Source organism: Callorhinchus milii, unplaced genomic scaffold (assembly GCF_018977255.1).
Source record: "Callorhinchus milii isolate IMCB2004 unplaced genomic scaffold, IMCB_Cmil_1.0 Scaffold18, whole genome shotgun sequence".
Taxonomy (NCBI): domain Eukaryota; kingdom Metazoa; phylum Chordata; class Chondrichthyes; order Chimaeriformes; family Callorhinchidae; genus Callorhinchus; species Callorhinchus milii.
In genome coordinates, this window is record NW_024704759.1 from 5213553 (window position 1) to 5234877 (window position 21325).

Consider the following 21325-nt stretch of genomic DNA (forward strand, 5'->3'; position numbering starts at 1 on the left):
ACGCAGTCTTGGCCACTAACTATTAACCCTGGCAGCAAGCTGTCCCCTCTACCCAACAAGAGGTCACTGGATACCAATTAACAACAACTCTCCTCACACAGCGAGCGCACTGTCCGAGGCATGTATCACCCACACAAAATACACATCACAAGACTTCATTATCATATCCTGTGAAGCACTTTGAGACGTTGACAACGAAATGATAAAGTGCTTTGTCAAATGCAAGGATTGATAAATACTGAGTATTAGACGATATGGGCGATGATTAAATAGTTTGCCATTATTTAATAGGATTGTGGGAGAGGCTCGTGACGGGGAAACCTGCTCCACAGTGGGTTATTGGGGAAGCTGTGGCTTCTCGATGGGTCATTGGGGAAAACTATCAGTTTGTCTTTCACCACAGAGCAACCTTCTGGGATCTCCGATACCTGAGGTCAAAAGGGAATTAAACACAAACAAAGAAATCAATAAAATAAGGCTCGTTATCACACTCACTCACTCACCTCATTGCCATTTGGTGTCAGGCCAAGCGTAAGCCCTGATCTGGGGGACAGACCACAGACTTAGCTGGAGAAGTGACATGACCACAGCTGGGTGTGGGTGTTAGGTACAAACAGGTATATACTGAGATCAGGTTTCAAGGAAAAGAAACAGTAAATGGTTTCTGATATACAGCATTGTTATAGGATTGACCTGAAAGGAATACTGCCTCTTTACTGCTTTTATGGCACAATGTATCATGTTAGCATTTTCTTACAATGGAAATGTTACTAAGATATTACTGATGTGTTGACATCGCGGCTTGATAACGGACAGGGCTGTATGTCCAGAATGGCAGAGCTCGGCTGAATGTGTACAGCGACCGTAAGATAAGGCCAGTTGCCAGCACGTTACCTCAGCCTCGATGAAAACAGTCAAACAGCACAGCCTGTATCACAGACAAAGCAAACACCAGCTCTGGGTCATTTGTTCAGCTTCCTTTCTCGTATCAAGATGTATAATTCTTCCCGACTTCGAGTCTGTACTTCAACAAGCAATCAGCCCAGACCTCGAAGGGTTAAGTCCGTCAGGCCCACGTCTGGAGAGGCTCTGCGCTCCCCCGGCCTGGCTGTCAGTGGGACTCAGCATCTGGCACCTTCCAGCAGTTTCAGCAGATAAAAAATTCTTCTCAGAAGAAAGTGCTGTATCTATGGCCTGTGGAACCTGTAACAACAAGAGAGGAACCTGGACTGGCGTGGAGATCACACTGTGCCTGGGCCAAGAGATAAGCGGGGACAAAACTGGCATTGCCTCTGAAATAGTGCCAGTTACACCCTCAAAATTATTTGAGAATCTTGGGGCATCCTCCCGAGAGCACACCCACTGACGTTTCAGTTTTCTGCCTCTATTAAGAAGTGTTAAAGATTTTGCTATTTTTGCATCCATAGTGGATAGTGGATGTGGAGTCCTGTAGCTCAGTGGTTAGAGCACTCGCTTTGCAAGCGAGACACCTGGGTTCAACTCCAGGCAGAGGGCGAAACCTTGGGCAAGTTTCCTTACTCCACACACCTATTAATAATCCCTCCAAAACAAAACAATAATAAATTGGTCATTTTCAATCCACGACTGTTTGTGGGACACTGCTGTGCGCAATTGGCTGCCGCGTTCGCCCACAAATATACAGTCAATTCATTTTACAGTCTATTCTGTGAAGCGCTTTGAGATGTCGAGAAGACGTGAACAGCGCTATATCAAATGCGAGGATTATTATATTATTATTATGACCAAACACTTCCCCACATTGAATTCCATCTGCCACAGTTTTGCCCAGTCACTTAATCTGTCTAGGTTCCCTTGTATCTTCCTGCTTCCCATCAACACCATTTATTGTGCCTCCTAACTTTGTGTCATTGCAAATTTTGATATAAAACTCTCTACTCCTTCATCTAAGTAATTTATACATATGGTGAAAAGCTGAGGCCTCAGGGGACACCACTTGTCACGTCCTACCAATCAGAAAACGTTCCTTTATCTCTACTCTCTGTTTCCCGCTCACCCAACCAAGTACCAACCCACGTCGCAAGGTTACCTCCGATTCCACGTGCTTTCATTTTTGCTAATAACCTTTTATGTGGAACCTTCTCAAATGCCACTGAAAGTCCATGTAGATGGCATCCACAGACACACTCTGAGCCACCATGTTAGTGACCTCAAAAAATTCAATTTGATTCATCAGGCATGACCTACACTTCACAAATCCATGCTGACTCTCTTTGATTAGCTCATACTTATCCAAATGCTCTGTCATTCTGTCCCTGATGAGAGATTCCAGTAACTTCCCCACAACTGAAGTTAAACTGACAGGTCTGTAGTTACCTGGTTTCTCCCTCCCTTCTTAAATAACAGTGACATTTGCGATTTTCCAATCCAAAGGCACAATTTCCAACTATAGAGAGCTTTGGACCATATATTTGCTCCAGTCGTACACAACTGTTAGGTGAGTGACCAATTTTTCTCTGGGGGATTGTTGGCCAGGAGAAACTTCTCTTTTTGAACAGTGTCATGAGACCTTTAACTTATCCCTGAATGGGCAGACGGGATCTCGGTTTAATGTCTCATCTGAAGGTCGACACCTCTGACAAAGAAGTATCCCCCCTGCACTACACTGCAGCATCAGCCTCGACTGAGCTCTGACGTGTGGCATGAAATCACAACCTGATTCGGAGCCGAAGATATGATCAATTGAGAAACCCGCCGTTATGTTCATGTCAGGATTCAGTGTGAACCATCACTCCTTCATAAACTGAAGTCTACAGATTCCCTGTGAGCAAGTGGAGCCACAGTGAGTCGCAGGCAACAAGTTTGTTTGCAAACTAATGCCAAAGTCAGGGCTGATTCGCTCACACATACCACATCACACGTGAGGGGAATATATTGAAGAGAACAGTTATTGATTTTTATTACTGACCTGACCACAATCCCACATTTCAAAGGTTCAAAGGTAAGCCTGACTAGAGACCTCCCTGATGTAACATGAATGTTATTTCCACAAACCTGCTCTCTGTGTAGTTAAAATAAAATGGGTGGCTTTAATTTAGGGAATTACATTCAGCATTATTGCCAAGTCTATTGTGGAAAGGTTTGGGGTCTGGACATGATGTAGTTCACAGTCTCTCTCTGAGGATTATTCTTCCAGCACAATCCTGCTGTGCTGTTCACACTAACAATTGCACAAATAAGCATAAAATGTCCTGACCTTGTCAAATGCCGGCTGGATGCGTGCACCTCCATTTCGTTGCTTTTGTATTCATTAAGTTCTTTACGAATGGCTGCCTGTGTTTAAGAGAACAATGGGTTACATACACAAAATCAGCAAGTCAAGTCTTTGCTCAGTTTGGGAGCTGAGATTTTTAAAGAAGTAATACTATTCCTTGCGTTTGATGCAGTGCCTAACAAAACATGGAGGTTGTTTCAAAGCAAAGTTTCTATGATGTTTTAGCGACTGTCTATTTACAGGTAATGTTCGCACAATGTATAATTAGTCGGCAAGATCGGGGAGCACGTCACACTAATGGGTTTAAGCCACTACCGGCAGAGCCAGGAGGTAAAGGTGTTACTCACAACCGGACCCCTCAGGCCTCGGGTCCGAAACCATGGTTTAAAGGCGCTATACAAATGTAATATTGTTGGTTAATCCGGCCCTAAGGTGGCAATCAGAATTGCATTTTAAGTACAGGATGAGGATCTTTAAGTCAATCCTATGAGGTTTGGGTGCCAGTGGAGCTTGGGAAATAGGAATGAGCATCAGTAAGAATGGCAGAATAAACGGACAGGAGAATCTATACTAATAAAGACAAAATGTCTGTGTGTCTGATCGCCGATAACGCAATAACCAATTGAACTAGAGATCTGACTTATACCTCAGTGGAAAGGTCTTGCGTGGGGGAGTGTCATGGGCATACTTTTTTGGGGGGGAACTCTTATCGTTGATGAGCTATATTAAAATATGCTTTAATCAAGCCCCAAAATATGAGGTGTGCATGGAATTCTACAACAAAGTAGCAACAGAGGAAATCACACATCCTTCTAGATATATCTATACTAATAAAGACAAAATGTCTGTCTGTGTGCCTGTCCGCTAATAACATAATAACCAATTGACGTAGACATATGATTTCTACCTCATCGGAAAGATCCTGCATGGGACAGTGTCATGGGCATACTTTTGTGGGGGGGGGGGGGGGGGGGGGGGGGGGGGTGATCTCCTATTGTTAATCTATGACCTAAACAAGCTCATCGCACATGTATGGCAGTTTTGCTTAAGGTGTACACACAGTAGGTTAAATAGTTTGGGAGTGGTATCACTAAAATCTACATTCCATATTGGATCCTTTGGTTGCAAGTGCAGAGTTGCAACAGGTACAGATAATTCATAATAATCCGTGCATTTGATATAGACATTATCACGTCATTGAGAGGTCACAAAGCGCTTCACAGGATATATTGCAAATTGGAGCGACTGTGTATTTTGTGGATGAAACAGCCAGTTGCACGCAACAGTGTCCCACAAACAGCCATGGGGTGAGTGACCACTTTAATGATCTTTAATGTCCACCAGAACAGGCAGACGGAACCTCAGTTTAATGCAATCTAATGCACTGTCACACAATACAACACTTCCAGCACCCCACCTCCCCCCACCCCCGCTCATTAGCTCCCACATTTACTGACATAGCATCACAGCACTTCAGAGTAAATCACGGGTGGTTTGAGGGGAGGCTGCATCAAACATAAGCAGAATTGTAACTATCTGAAAGCTGGCGCTTATGTCCCATACTGCCCCCAGCCTCAGCTCTGCACTGTGTTTGTCAGCAGTATGCTCTTTACGTACAGATATTGGGGTTCAGTAGTCACTGGGTTTAGCCTACCTAGAACTCTGCCATCTTTAATTCTCCCTTGGAGGGAGGGAGAATCATAGAATGCAGTCCATAGACTTAGGTTGTTGCTGTTACCCCTTGTGAAGGTGCTATATCAATGCCAGTTGTTGTTGTTGACTATTTTCCAGGCTGAGAAGGGGAAAGCTTGGCCTCCCCAGCGCCTTGTGACGTCCTTCCGACTTGAATCGTGCTATATAAATGCAACTAGGTGTTGTAATTGTTCACTGGTGGAGTTTGGGGGTCTGTCTGTCCTTGTGCTGGTGATGTGCTCCCGGGAAGCCTGACCCCTGTGATACCTTGTCGGCTGCGGATAGTCGTGTCCAGGGCTTGTCCGCTCGCCGGTCATAATCCTGGGCTTTCGCCACCTCCACGTAATCACTGAAGCGAATGAGGATTTTCCGGTCTCGCAGCTCATCAACTGTTGGCCGCTGGTTCAGCTGCAATCAGAGGGGTTTACATCAGCTGTATCTGGCTGGTGTCAATCACACACACACACACAGCCTCCATTCAATCCTAACTCAACCCTCTGGTAACTGCTCCCTGACAAACGTCACTCTGATCAGTCTGGGGCCTCAGACCGCACTGAGACTACACAGCATAGCATAGCCCAGCATAGCCCCTCTGTCTGCATAATGAAGGGTGAGCGCTTAAGCGGAACCTATTAGTAATAGCTCAGCATTCTTTACCACTGAATCAATTTTCTTTCTCTAAATTTCCACCACTCTCTGCCAGTGTGAGGTGTGTGTGTGAGCTATGTGTGAGGTATGTGTGTGTGGAGGCGTGCGTGTGAGATGTGTGTATGTGTGAGGTGTGTGTGTGAGGTGTGTGTGTGTGTGAGGCGTGTGTGTGTGAGGTGTGTGTGTGAGTGTGAGGCGTGTGTGTGTGTGAGGTGTGTGTGTGAGGCGTGTGTGTGAGGCGTGTGTGTGTGAGGCGTGTGTGTGTGTGAGGCATGTGTGTGTGAGGCATGTGTGTGTGTGAGGACTGTGTGTGAGCTGTGTGTGAGGTGTGTTTGTGAGGCGTGTGCGTGAGGTGTGTATGTGAGGTGTGTGCGTGTGTGTGTATGAGTGCGTCGTGTGTGTGTGTGTGTGTGTGTGTGTGAGAGAGAAGTGTGTGTGTGTGTGAGGTGTGTGAGGCGTGTGTGTGTGAGCTGTTGTGCGCCCGTGTGTGTGAGGTGTGTACCACACCACCTTTCTGTTCAGCCGCTGTTTGATCTCTCGTCTCTCTTCCTGTTCAGTTTGATCATTCCTCTCTGAAAAAGAACAAAGCAAAATATATAAATGAGGAAAAAAATTAATAAAAATAAATGTACTTGGTTGGCCACCTTGACCGACACTCTGGGGGGTGTTGCACTGTGAGAGGTGCCGTCCTTTAGATGAGTCGTTTAAACCATCTGCCTATTCAGGGGGGGGAATGATAAAGATCCCACGATGCTACTGCAAGATAGAAGGGAGTTTCTTTCCCTGCGTCCTGGCCAACAATCCCCCAATAAAATTGGGCCCTCACTGCATGGCTGTTTCTGGGACACTGCAGCACTGTGCAAATTAGCAGCTGCGTTGGGTCTACAAAATGCACCGTCACTACATTTTACAGTAACGTTTTGCGAAGCAACTTTGAGACGTTCCCCCTGACGTGATGAGGTGCTGCACCAAACGGAAGGGGTGTGCATTGTTTCTAACCAGGGATTTCAACGCTGGTGGTGAGATTGCCGACCCCGGCCACAGCAATAAATATATACACTCACCAATAAAGCGGGGTTCAATCAAACAGAGACAGACAGGCAGATCCTGGGGAAGGGGATACAGAGACTCTGCCCAAACCGTGCTGTGTGGCGCGTGTGCGTATGTGTGTGGGAGGGTGTGCGGGTTAACACACAGCATTTACACATCGGGATTTACCTTAACATGAGTGCGTGTTCACTCACATTGCCTTCACTGGTCAGGGAAGGATGGTGAGGTGGGAAGAGTGGGGGGGAGGTGGGGGGGGGGGTAGGAGTGACGTAACAGTCACAGGCAGGAGATTCCCCTGTGCTCTCGTTCTCTCTGTTAATGAGCTCAGGTACAATGTTCCTGGCTTTAAATAGACCAGAGTGGGCAGCAACTACACATTCGAAGTGAGTGTGTCTCGTACTGCAGTCAGCAGCTAAACTCAAAAGCAGTGAGTGATAACCTGATATTCACAACTTCGCACAGTCACGACACATCTCTCGTGTAATGAGCTACAGACAGACAGACAGCCAACCCGCACCACTCTCACAGGCATCTCACAAACCACTGTCACGCAACTCACACGCAGCTCACACGCTACACATCCGCACCAGATACACATACGCAGATACACACACACACAGATACACACAAACAGATATATACATACATGCAGATACACACACACAGATATACACATACACACACGTAGATACACAGCTACACACATACACACACACAGATACATATACACAGATATACACACAAATATACACACATGCAGATACACACACACATAGACATGATACACACACACACACAAATACACATACACACATAGACACACACAGACACACACACAGACCTAGATGCACACACACAGATACACAAACACACACAGATACACATACACAGATACATACATGCAGATACACACACAGATACACACACACACAGATATACACACACACAGATACACATACACAGACATAGATACGCACACACAGATAAACACCGCAGACATAGATACACACAGATACACACACACAGATACACACGGAGACACACACACACGTGCAGACACACACATACCGATTCACACACACAGATACACACAGATACATACATACAGAGATACACACACACATACACACATATTCACAGATATACACACAGATATTCACAGACACACACACGCAGATACACACACACACACAGATACATACCCACACAAACACTCATACACACACAGATTCACACCCAGATGCACACATAGATGCATGGATGCACACCCACCCAGGCACACACACAGATACACACACACAGATACACAGACACAAGCGTGCAGATAAACACACGCACACAGATATACACATACAACAGATACACATGCATAGACATAGATACACACACACACACATAGATACACACAATGATTCACACACAGATGCACACACACACACAGGCACACACACAGATACACACACACACACAGATACACACAGATAAACACATACAGATACACACACACACGCACACACAGATACATACCCACACAAACACTCATACACACATAGATTCACACACAGATGCACACACACCCAGGCACACACACAGATACACACACACACACACAGATTCAGACACAAGCGCGCAGATAAACACACACAGATACACACACACACACAGATACACACACAGATACACACGCACACACAGATACACACACAGATATACACACACACACAGATACACACACAAGATACACACACACGCACAGATACACACACATATATACACACACACACACAGATACACACACACACACACAGATACACACATACACACAGACGGAGGTGGCATTACTCACGTTTCAGGATATTCCTGCGCTCCAGCTCCTCGGCTGCGGGTCTCTGGCTCAGGCGCCTGCAGACGAAAATCAGCATCACAGTCTGTACCATCAAAGCAGCCCCGCACCAGCCCCGCTCACACACACACACACACACACCCCGCTCGCACACACACCACCCCGCTCACGCACACACACACACACACACCCCGCTCGCACACACACACACCCCACACACACAGACACCCTGCTCAGACACCCACCCCGCTCAGACCCACCCGGCTCACACCCACCCGGCTCACGCACATCCCGCTCAGGCAAACACATACCACCCCGTTCACGCACAGACCAGCCGTGCACACACACACAGACCAGCACGTTCACACACGCGCACATCAGCCTGCTCATGCGCACACACACACCACCCTGCTCACACACACACACCACCCTGCTCACACACACACACCACCCTGCTCACACACACACACCACCCTGCTCACACACACACACCACCCTGCTCACACAAACGCACACCTCCCCGCTCACGCACACACACACAACCCTGCTCACACAAACGCACACTTCCCCGCTCACACACACACGCACACACACAGACACCACCCCGCTCGGGGGAAGCAGGGAGATCGAAAGCTCGGTCGAAGAGGAGGGTCTTGAGGTGGGTCTTGAAGGAGGTGAGGAAGGGAGCGAGACGGAGGGACTGCGGGATAGAGTTCCAGAGGGTGGGTGCAGAGCGGCGGAAGGCCCGCCTGCCGCTAATGGGGCGAGCAAGGCAGGGGACGTGAAGCAGGCTGGAGCCCGCTGAGCGGAGGGAGCGGGCAGGATGGTAGGGGATTAGGAGGTCGGAGAGGTAGAGGGGAGCAAGACCATGGAGGGCTTTGAAGGTGAGGTCCAGGATCTGGAACTGTATCCTCTGTGTGATGGGAAGTCAGTGGAGGACGTCCAAATACACTGAATAGCCAAGAGTTTGCACCCGAGCTGGGGCCTGGAGTCCAGAGTCACAAAGCCCGGCCCCATCGTATAGGAGGGGGGAGAGAGGTTGAGCTGGCCATACCTGGGCTGCCCCTCTCAAGCTATGTCATGCTCCAATACACGCTCCAATATGCTCTGACATGCTCCAACGCGCTGACACACTCCGACACATGCTACAACAACAACAATAACTTGCATTTATATAGCACCCCTCACACAGGGTTGCATCCCAGAGCGCTTGACAGTGGTGGAGCAGAACGCAGAGTCGGGGGGAGGTGACTGTAGGCACAGTCGAAGAGGAAGGCCTTCAGGCGCGACATGAAGCTGGGGAAGGAAGGGGCAAGGTGGAGGGATGGAGGAAGAGTTTTCCAATTTCGGGGCTGTAGTGGCTGAAAACACGGCCACCGATGATAGGCGAAGGGCCAGAGGGATAAGCAGGGGCCGGAGCCAGTCGAGCGGAGACATCAGTTAGGGAATAAGCAGTTCGGAGAGGTAGGAAAGTGCCAGGACATGAAGCGATTTCAAGACGAGTGTGAGGATCTTGAAATCAATCAGTTCGGTGACAGGGAGCCAGTGGAGCCTGGCTAGAGTTGGTCTAATGGGGTATGGTGTTTAGTGCGAGTGAGTATGCAGGCGGCAGAATAGTGGAGTTTTGGATTAGTTGGATTTTGTGGATGGTGGACCTGGGGAGACCAGCGAGGTGGGCATTTGAATAGTTAAGGCAGGAGGTGACGAAGGTTTGGCTGTGGCTGGGGAAGGCAATCCTGGTCAGGGACAGGATGTGGGGTAGGAATGACGGCTGTGAATCGATCCTGGAGCCCAGGTTGCGCATCGGTTCGGTGCGTCTGAGCTGACGTGCTGAAACTCTCTGACACGCGCTGACACGTGCTAACACGCCTACCTGGACAGCTTGAGCTGGATCTGATGCCGCAGTTCCTGGCGCTCCGCGTGGCTCCGGATCGGGAAGATGTTCCGGTCCTCCAGTTCCTGTTTGGACGGCCGGTTCCTCAGCTTAACGGCCAGCAGCTCCTTCTTACACACACTCCTGGGCAATGAACCTACAGGGAGACACTGACACTGAGACAGGGAGACAGACACTGACCCTGAGACAGGGAGACAGACACTGACCCTGAGACTGGGAGACAGACACTGACCCTGAGACAGGGAGACACTGACCCTGAGACAGGGAGACACTGACCCTGAGACAGGGAGACACTGACCCTGAGACAGGGAGACCACTGGGTCCCTTTGAACTATACACACAAAATATGTAACATTACTTTCTGAAATTCTTTCTTGCGTGACTTTATACTTGCAAACATGTGAACCGCATGATCAAAACATAATGTACATGTCACATTGTGCTCAATAGACAGGATTGCGAGTACGTTCACTCTATCCCGGATCATTGTAGATCCGAGTGAGTTTTTGATGAGACTCATCCTTGAGGACGAGTGGTCGCCTTCAGAGACTCACCCCCAAGCCTTTGTGTGTCAAGAATATACAAAGAGCGACGGCTGCATTTGGAAATGTTGATTCCGCAGAGTGATTGTGTATCATATTCTGTAGTATTTCGCGTGGAGTTTTCTCACACGTAACGATCAGGGAGGGTGGAGGGCGGGGAGGATAGGGGTATGAGGGAATCTGAAGGCACGTTCAAAGAAGAGGGTCTTGAGACGTGTGTTGAAGGAGGCAAGGGAGGGAGCAAAGCAAAGGGAATGTGGGATGGAGTTCCAAAGTACGGGGGCAGAGAAGCCGAAGGTTCGACTGCCGATGGCGGGGCGGGTCGGGCGGGGGACGTGGAGCAGGCCGGAGACTGCTGAGTGGAGGGAGTGGACAGGTTGATAAGGGGTTAGCAGTTCGCACAGTTAGGAAGGAGCTGTGGAGGGCCTTGAAGGCAAGGATGAGCACTGACCATCTTCTAATTTGACCGTTGCCATGTGGGAGCCACTGTGTATTCGCTCACCAGTGAGGTAAGGCTCAGGTCTGTCGGGCTGGCAGTCGCCCTCCAGCGCCCTGTTCTCCTTGTCCTCGTCAGACTCGGCCTGGCCGCTGGGCTGGGACCCTGACCCCAGCCCCGGCAACTGCTCCCGGCTGTTCTGCCGGCTCAGCCGCCTCTCGGTCCTTCCCCGCGGCGACGCCCTGCTCTCCGTCTCGTGAAAGCTGCAACACAACGTCACAAAGTTCAGTCACGCCCGCCAGAGGAAACACATAGTGACCCCCTACCCCCCTTTCCCTGCCGACACGCTGACCCCAGGGTGGCCGTACCTCTCCTGCTGGTGTTTGACGGCCAGGGCTCTGTGCAGCTCCTCGATGATGTGGCTGGGCGGTGGCACGCGGAGCGGCGACGCTGGGCACGGGGAGGCCGCGGACAGCCTGCTCACAGGGTGCCGCGCGGGCACCGAGGCTCGGGGCAGAGTGCAGAACGAGAAGGGAGCTGACCGGCCTGTGCTGTTCTTTGGCACTAGAGGTGGTGAGGTCTTGAGAGGAGAGTGTTCAGTGCTGATCACTGCAGAGACACGGAGAAAAGAGGTGAGGGCCTCAGGTGCTGGGGCAAAGGTCTCGGGCACTGGGGAAGAGCTTATGACGCAGGGGGAGAGATCTACGATGCTGGGGGGGGTGTAAACGGGGTCTCCTTGGAGCTGAACCGGCTCCAAGGTGACCTGCCTGGCCACGGAGTGTCAGAATCAAGCCTCTGTGGCAATCTCGGTAGTCCGGTTCCTGAGCCAGACGGGTCCGCAGTATTCCAGGGCACTGCTGATGACAACACAGCACAGCCTGGCTCATCAACAGGTCTTGGAATGACAGACTAGTCACTGGGAGTCATCCCACTCAGCTCCTGTTAATCCTGCAAGCCAAAGCCCTAATGGGTAGGGTGGACCTAGCTGGCAAACTATGCAGTTTTAGCTGGTTAGACTCCAGCAATTACCCCAACGCACACTCTGGGATTCCCAAGTCTTGGCTTTTGCCAACCTGCATCTAATACATACCGGAATTAGGTAAGCAGGTAACGTCCCTCTAGGGGAGAATGCGCATTTATTCCAACAATCTATCTATTCTATCAATGGGATTTCCGGGTGTATGTGGAATGCATGGAATTCTCAACTTGGTTTGGATACTCACAAGCACAGTGATGGGATTCCACATGTGTCAGACTCCCAGCTGACAAAAAAAAGTGCTGGGGGAGGAGTCTTAGGCACTGTGGGGGGGTTTCAGTGATGGAGGCAGGGTGTGGACACTCCTGGTTCCAGCCACTGTAACCCGCAGCTGAAAGGCTGGGTGATGTGTGACCGATGTAAAGAATGCGATGTTCTGAGTAACAGAGATGTGAGTAAAAGTGAAAAACAGGAGGTATCAGCAACAAATAACACACAGACTATAACACACAGAACACGGAGAACAAACTGGGGCAACTGGAGGTGGGAATCAAAATTGAAGAATTGGATGTAATTATATAAACAGAAACATGGTTACAGCCGGCCATGATTGGCACTTTTATACATTTAGAAAGGACAGAGAGGGGAAAAGGGGGGTTGGAGGCGCAGAATTGGTCAGAGACTCTATACTACACAGAAAAGGAGCGATGTAAATAATGAAGGGGGAGTGACAGAATCCATCTGGTTGGCGATAAAGGATAAAAAAGGACCAAGCACACTACAGGTGCCCCAACAGTGGAAAAGGAGTAGAAGAAGAAATCTGCAGGTGGCAAAGGGAGACGAGCAAAAATAATAAAATAATAATTATGGGGGATTTCAATTATCCCTAGAGTGACTGGCAAAGGGGAGTAGGAGGCGAGAAGGAGCTGGAGGGTTTGCAGCGAGTGTGTCTTTCCTGTTCCAATACATAGAAGCTCCAACAAGAGGTGCTGCTCGCCCTAGTTATGGGCAATGAGACAGAGCAGGTCAGGGTGTAAATGTGGGGGAGAACATCAGGAGGCAATGACCATAATAAGGTTCAAAATGTTGATAGAAAAGGAGATAGGTAAGACAAGCACCAAAGTCTTTGATTGGGAATAAGGCCAATTATGATGGCATGAACCAGCTGAGGTAGATTGGAGGGAAAACTTGGCAAACCAACTTGTTGAGCAACATTGTACAAATGAATCCTTCACCTCAGTTTTCACAAAGGAAACTGATAAATGGAGCCGGGTGTAAAATCGCACCAGTTAGACAGGGAAAGGGAGGTATTGGTGAGAAAAATTGGTGAGGGTGGGGGTGAGGGGATAGTGGTGAGGGTGGGGTTGAAGGTATCCTGAGGGTGGGAGTGATGAGGGGGTGAGGGTGGGCGCTGGGATTGAGGGGGTGGGTGTGCGGGTAGGGGTGAAGGTGGGGGTGAGGGTGAGGGTGGGGACAGACATGGCTGACCTGACATTTGTCTGCCAATCTTCGCCAATGATTTTGGCTTTGGGAGTGTGTATGGGACATGTGTCGAGGGTGCTGTTGTGGGCCTGACCTCCTGCCCAGGGTGTGGGGATCCGGGGGCGGACGCAGCACGGCTGGGGGCAGGGTTTGGAGGACGCTCTGCACCCCTATCAGCTGGCTCATGTTCCAATGGTGATTCATTCACTGCTGAGAAACAAGAGTGTGAAAACCAAGTCACCCAATTATTTTACACACTCACTCCTAACCCCTTACACGCTCACTCCTAACCCCTTACATGCTCATTCCTAACCCCTTACAAACTCACTCCTAACCCCTTACAAATTCACTCCTAACCCCTTACAAACTCACTCCTAACCCCTTACACTCCTAACCCCTTACACGCTCGCTCCTAATCCTTTACATGCTCATTCCTAACCCCTTACACGCTCACTCCTAACCCCTTACACACTCACTTCTAAATCCTTACAACTCACTCCTAACCCCTTACACAATCACACCTAATCCCTTAAGCACTCAACCCGCAGCAATTACAGTCAACATTTACACTCAATAATAATAATTCTTGCATTTCATACAGCACCTTATCACGTCTTCAAAAGGTCTCAAAAAGCTTCACAGGATATACTGTAAGGTGAATTGACTGTATATTTTGTGGGTGAAATGCGGCACTGGAATCTCGTGCAGAGTCCCTGTTCATACTGCCTCTTCTGTCTCGGTCATACAGCCATATACTATGTCCCAGTCACGTCACACCCACTCACCTTGTTCAAATATCTCCAGCAAACCTTTCTTGATTAGCTCCTCCCGGCTTTGCCTGCCTGAAATCTTCTTCTCCAACGCTGCACAAACCAGCCAGAGTTACATTGACGGACAACATATCAAACTGTCCCCAGCACAGACACACACACACTGTCCCCAACACAGACACACACACACTGTCCCCAACACAGACACACACACACTGTCCCCAACACAGACACACACACACTGTCCCCAACACAGACACACACACACACTGTCCCCAACACAGACACACACACACTGTCCCCAACACAGACACACACACACACTGTCCCCAGCACAGACACACACACACTGTCCCCAACACAGAGACACACACTGTCCCTAACACAGACACACACACACTGTCCCCAACACAGACACACACACACTGTCCCCAACACAGACACACACACACTGTCCCCAACACAGACACACAACACACTGTCCCCAACACAGACACACACACACTGTCCCCAACACAGACACACACACACTGTCCCCAACACAGACACACACACACTGTCCCCAACACAGACACACACACACTGTCCCCAACACAGACACACACACACTGTCCCCAACACAGACACACACACACTGTCCCCAACACAGACACACACACACTGTCCCCAACACAGACACACACACTGTCCCCAACACAGACACACACATACTGTCCCCAACACAGACACACACACACTGTCCCCAACACAGACACACACACACTGTCCCCAACACAGAGACACACATACTGTCCTCAACACAGACACACACTGTCCTCAACACACACACACACTGTCCCCAGCACAAACACACACACTGTCCCCAACACAGACTCACACACTGTCCCCAACACAGACTCACACACTGTCCCCAACACAGAGACACACATACTGTCCTCAACACAGGCACACACTCTCCCCAACACGTATACACGCACTGTCCCCAGGACAGACACACACACATTGTCCCCAACACAGAGACACACATACTGTCCTCAAAACACAGACACACATTGTCCCCAACACAGAGACACACACTGTCCCCAGCACAAACACACACACTGTCCCCAGTACACACTCACACACACACTGTCCCCAACACAGACACACACACACTGTTCCCAGCACAGACACACACACTGTCCCCAGTACAAACACACACACACACTGTCCCCAACACAGACACACACTGTCCCCAACACAAACACACACACTGTCCCCAGTACAGACACACACACACACTGTCCCCAGTACAGACACACACACACACTGTCCCCAACACAGACACACACACACTGTCCCCAACACAGACACACACACACTGTCCCCAACACAGACACACACACACATACACACTGTCCCCAACACAGACACACACACACTGTCCCCAACACAGACACACACACACACTGTCCCCAGCACAGACACACACACACACTGTCCCCAACACAGACACACACACACACTGTCCCCAGCACAGACACACACACACACTGTCCCCAACACAGACACACACACACTGTCCCCAACACAGACACACACACTGTCCCCAGCACAGACACACACACTATCCCCAGCACAGACACACACACTATCCCCAGCACAAACACACACTGTCCCCAGCACAGACACACACACACTGTCCCCAACACAGACACACACACTGGCCCCAGCACAGACACACACACTATCCCCAGCACAAACACACACTGTCCCCAACACAGACACACACACACACTGTCCCCAGCACAGACACACACACTGGCCCCAGCACAGAGACACACACTGTCCCCAGTACAAACACAAACACAGTCCCCAGCACAAACACACTGTCCCCAATGCAGACACACACACAGTCCCCAGCACAGACACACACACTGTCCCCAGCACAGACACACACACTATCCCCAGCACAAACACACACTGTCCCCAGCACAGACACACACACAGTCCCCAGCACAGACACACACACTATCCCCAGCACAGACACACACACTATCCCCAGCACAAACACACACTGTCCCCAGCACAGACACACACGCACACTGTCCCCAGCAGACACACACACACACTGTCCCCAGCGCAGACACAAACACTATCTCCAGCACAGACACACACACTATCCCCAGCACAAACACACACTGTCCCCAGCACAGACACACGCACTGTCCCAGCACAGACACACGCACTGTCCCAGCACAGAAACACGCACTGTCCCAGCACAGACACACGCACTGTCCCAGCACAAATACATGCACTGTCCCAGCACAGACACACGCACTGTCCCAGCACAGAAACACGCACTGTCCCAGCACAGACACACGCACTGTCCCAGCACAAATACACGCACTGTCCCAGCACAGACACACGCACTGTCCCAGCACAGACACACGCACTGTCCCAGCACAGACACACGCATTGTCCCAGCACAGACACACGCACTGTCCCAGCACAGAAACACGCACTGTCCCAGCACAGACACACGCACTGTCCCAGCACAGACACACGCACTGTCCCAGCACACACACACTGTCCCAGCACAGAAACACGCACTGTCCCAGCACAGACACGCACTGTCCCAGCACAGACAGTTGAGACTAGAGTAGAAGAGGAGCCTGTGGCCGAGGGGAAGCCGATGGCTGAGAAGCGGGTGTTGGTGGAGGGCAGTAGGCGCCCACTGCTTACCGGCTGACGATTGTTTGAATTTCTCCGTTTTCTTTTTCCTCCACTTCCAGGGTTTGAAGATGCGGCCGAGAGAGGCCAGCTTACTGTGTCTGCGGAGAGGCGGAGTGCGGAGTCCCGGCTTCACTGTCTCTGATCGCATCCCGCCCACTGGCTCCACATCCTCACCTACAGCAACAACACACATCAGCCTGGAAACATTCATTCATTGACTGAAAGCACGGCCACCGATGGTGGAGCGGAGGGGATGAGTGGTGGGGGGCAGGAGGCCAGAGCCAGCTGAGCGGAGGCATGGTCGGAGGTGGGGAATGTGATGGAGGTGGAAGAAAGCGGTCTTGGTTCGGGACCGGATGTCTGGGAGGAAGGACAGCTGGGGGTCAAACCTGACGTCCAGATTACGAACAGGTTCAGTAAGTCTTAGGCGGTTGCGGAGGTCAGAGCCACAGGAGAGAAGACGTTGACGGGAGCCAAGGAGTATGGCTTTCGTCTAGTCGACATTGAGAAGCAAGAAGTTTGCTCTTATCCAGGCCTTGTTGTCTGACAGACAAGCTGGTCGCAGCTGGTTGAAGAGAAGGAGATTTGGGTTGCGATCCGTATACATGTGGAGGTTTACCTCTGGTCTGGGGATGACATCGCTCAGAGGGAGCATGTAAATGAAGAAAAGGAGGGGGCCAAGGACGGAGCTTTGGGGTACTAGTAAGTGACTGTGTTGGAGAAGTCAATGTTAACAGTGACAAAGTGATGACGTTTGAATAAGTAGGACTTGACAGCAACAGAGGCAATGCCCCCCCCCCCACCCCCCCCCCACACACACTGAATGTAACACATACACCGCTTTCCCCTCATGCCCTGACAGCCCCCATCTCTTCAACCTGCTCTCTCTCTACACTACTACCCGCTTCCGCCACTCGACTGGCTCCGACCTCCTCCTTGTCCCCTGGACCCTCTGCCCCACCGTCAGCGGCTGTGCTTTCAGCCACTACGCCCCGAAGCTGTGGAACCCCCTCCCTCAGTGCCTTTGCCCTCTCTTTCCCCATTTTCAGGTTGCACTTGAAGACCTCCCTCTTACGCTGTGCCTATGGTCACCTTCCCCCCCTCCCCACCCCCTCGGCTCGGCATCGGGCTCCGCCACCGTTAAGTGCTCCGAGCGCTGTCCGGCGTGAAGGGCGCTGTGTAAATGCAGGTTGTTGTTGTTGTTGTAACACAGCGACACACACAGCAGCCACTAACCCCCCCTCACACTCTCTGTCTCCCCACCTCACTTCCTCTCTCTCCCCCCCTCCCTCTCCCTCCCTCTCCCCCCCACCCTCTCCCTCTCTTACGCTGTCACCCCTCATCACTCTCCCCCCCCTCTCCCCCCTGCCCCCCCCTCCCCCCTGCCCCCTCCCCCCCTCCTCCCCCCCCTCCCCCCTGCCCCCCTCTCCCCCCCCCCCCCCCCCCTCTCCCCCCTGCCCCTCCCCCCTGCCCCCCTCCCCCCCCCCCCTCCCCCCTCTCCCCCCCCCCTCTCCCCCCCCTGCCCCCCTCTCCCCTCCCCCCCCCCCCCTCCCCCCTCCCCCCCCCCCCCCTCTCCCCCCCCTTGCCCCCCTCTCCCCCCCCCCCCACCAGCACAGTTAGGAGCCGCTACTCCCGCCTGAGGCTGAGCCACACTCACCGCCCCGGGCAGCCGTTGGCTCCTCGCCCGCCGCCCGCCGCTGTCTGCCCGCACATCGCATCCGGCCAGAGACCCGCAACCCGCCCGTTCCGCGCGGCCTCCGCACCGCCTTCCCTCTGCAGTCTCCCCGCTCGCATCGCTCACTGCTCATCACAGCCGCGGCAGCTCGGGCTGTGTGCATACAGCCGCCAGGCACTGCCACTGCCACTGCCACTGCCAGGCTCACCCACTGCCACTGCCACTGCCAGGCTCACCCACTGCCACAGCCACTGCCAGGCTCACCCACTGCCACAGCCACTGCCAGGCTCACCCACTGCCACTGCCACTGCCAGGCTCACCCTCAGCCACTGCCACTGCCACTGCCAGGCTCACCCACTGCCACTGCCACTGCCAGGCTCACCCACTGCCACTGCCAGGCTCACCCACTGCCACTGCCACTGCCAGGCTCACCCACTGCCACTGCCACTGCCAGGCTCACCCACTGCCACTGCCAGGCTCACCCACAGCCACAGCCACTGCCAGGCTCACCCACTGCCACTGCCACTGCCAGGCTCACCCTCAGCCACTGCCACTGCCACTGCCAGGCTCACCCACAGCCACTGCCAGGCTCACCCACAGCCACTGCCACTGCCAGGCTCACCCACTGCCACAGCCACTGCCAGGCTCACCCACAGCCACTGCCACTGCCACTGCCAGGCTCACCCACTGCCACTGCCACTGCCAGGCTCACCCACTGCCACTGCCAGGCTCACCCACTGCCACTGCCACTGCCAGGCTCACCCACAGCCACTGCAGCCAGGCTCACCCACTGCCACTGCCACTGCCAGGCTCACCCACTGCCACTGCCAGCCCACTGCCACTGCCAGGCTCACCCACTCCCACTGCCACTGCCAGGCTCACCCACTGCCACTGCCACTGCCAGGCTCACCCACTGCCACTGCCACTGCCAGGCTCACCCACTGCCACTGCCACTGCCAGGCTCACCCACAGCCACAGCCACTGCCACTGCCAGGCTCACCCTCAGCCACTGCCACTGCCAGTCTCACCCACAGCCACTGCCACTGCCAGGCTCACCCACTGCCACTGCCACTGCCAGGCTCACCCACAGCCACTGCCACTGCCAGGCTCACCCACTGCCACTGCCACTGCCAGGCTCACCCACAGCCACTGCCACTGCCACTGCCAGGCTCACCCACAGCCACAGCCACTGCCAGGCTCACCCACAGCCACTGCCACTGCCAGGCTCACCCACAGCCACTGCCAGGCTCACCCACAGCCAGAGCCCGGTTCACAGACACATGGTCAGTGAGTCAGAGATACAGTCAGTCGGTGTGGATACAATGTGTCAGTCAGTCAGAGGTCTGTCAGTGCGGATACAGTCAGTGACATACATTGTGGATACATTGTATCTGTCAGTGTCTGTCGGATGGTTTGGTTACAGTCAGTCTGTGCAGTTACACACACACACAGTGTGACTACAGCCATACAGGTACCGCAGCGCAGTGTGTCACACAGCTCGGCCCCCCCCCCCCCCCATCCCCCGCCCCCACTCCCCCCCTCCCCCCTCCCCCCCCCCCCCATCCCCCCCCTCCCCCGCCCCCATCCCCCCCCATCCCCCCCCCCGCCCCCCCCATCCCCCGCCCTCCCCATCCCCCCCCTCCCCCCCCCCATCCCCCCCCCCCCCCGCCCCCCCCATCTAAGTTGGTGCCGTACATTCTACCCGTGAGCCTTTTCTTTGGAGACAATAGATCTTTTTTCTTAAAAGAGCTCCATCAGCCCCTGGGAACCCGGAACCCCCCCCACACCCCCCACCCCAACCCCACAACCCCCCCACCCCACCCACAACCCCCCCCACACACACCCCCAACCCCACAACCCCCCCAACCCCCCCACACACCCCCCCACCCCACCCCACACCCCCCCCAACCCCCCCACACACCCCCCCAACCCCACAACCCCCCCCACACCCCCCTCCCCCACACCCCCCCCCAACCCCCCACACACCCCCCACCCCAACCCCACAACCCCCCCCCCCCCAACCCCCCCCACACCCCCCCACACCCCCCCAACCCCACCCCCCCCACCCCACCCCCCCCCCACACCCCCCCCCCAACCCCCACAACCCCCCCCCCCCCCCACCCCCCCCAACCCCCCCACAACCCCCCCCACCCCCACCCCCCAACCCCACAACCCCCCCCACAACCCCCCCACACCCCCAACCCCACAACCCCCCCACACCCCCCCCACACCCCCCCCCACACCCCCCCCAACCCCCCACCCCCCCCCCACCCCCCACCCCCCCCACACCCCCCCCACACCCCCCACACCCCCCCACACCCCCCCCCCCCCCCCCCACACCCCCCCACC

The 21325-nt window shown here is 53.1% G+C and overlaps 1 protein-coding gene across 1 annotated transcript; it reads right to left on the reverse strand.

Annotated features, from left to right (window-relative positions):
* Positions 1-284: 284 nt before the first annotated feature.
* LOC103173049 (phosphatase and actin regulator 3) lies at positions 285-19165 on the reverse strand. Its single transcript, XM_042341932.1, has 13 exons — positions 18959-19165; positions 17311-17475; positions 14602-14679; positions 13911-14026; positions 11727-12121; positions 11425-11621; positions 10360-10516; positions 8490-8545; positions 6104-6165; positions 5213-5353; positions 3179-3312; positions 895-928; positions 285-428 (listed from the first exon to the last, which is right to left on the reverse strand). The coding sequence occupies exons 1-13, from the start codon at positions 19137-19139 to the stop codon at positions 285-287; spliced, it is 1860 nt and encodes a 619-aa protein (XP_042197866.1). The 5' UTR covers positions 19140-19165.
* Positions 19166-21325: the final 2160 nt, after the last annotated feature.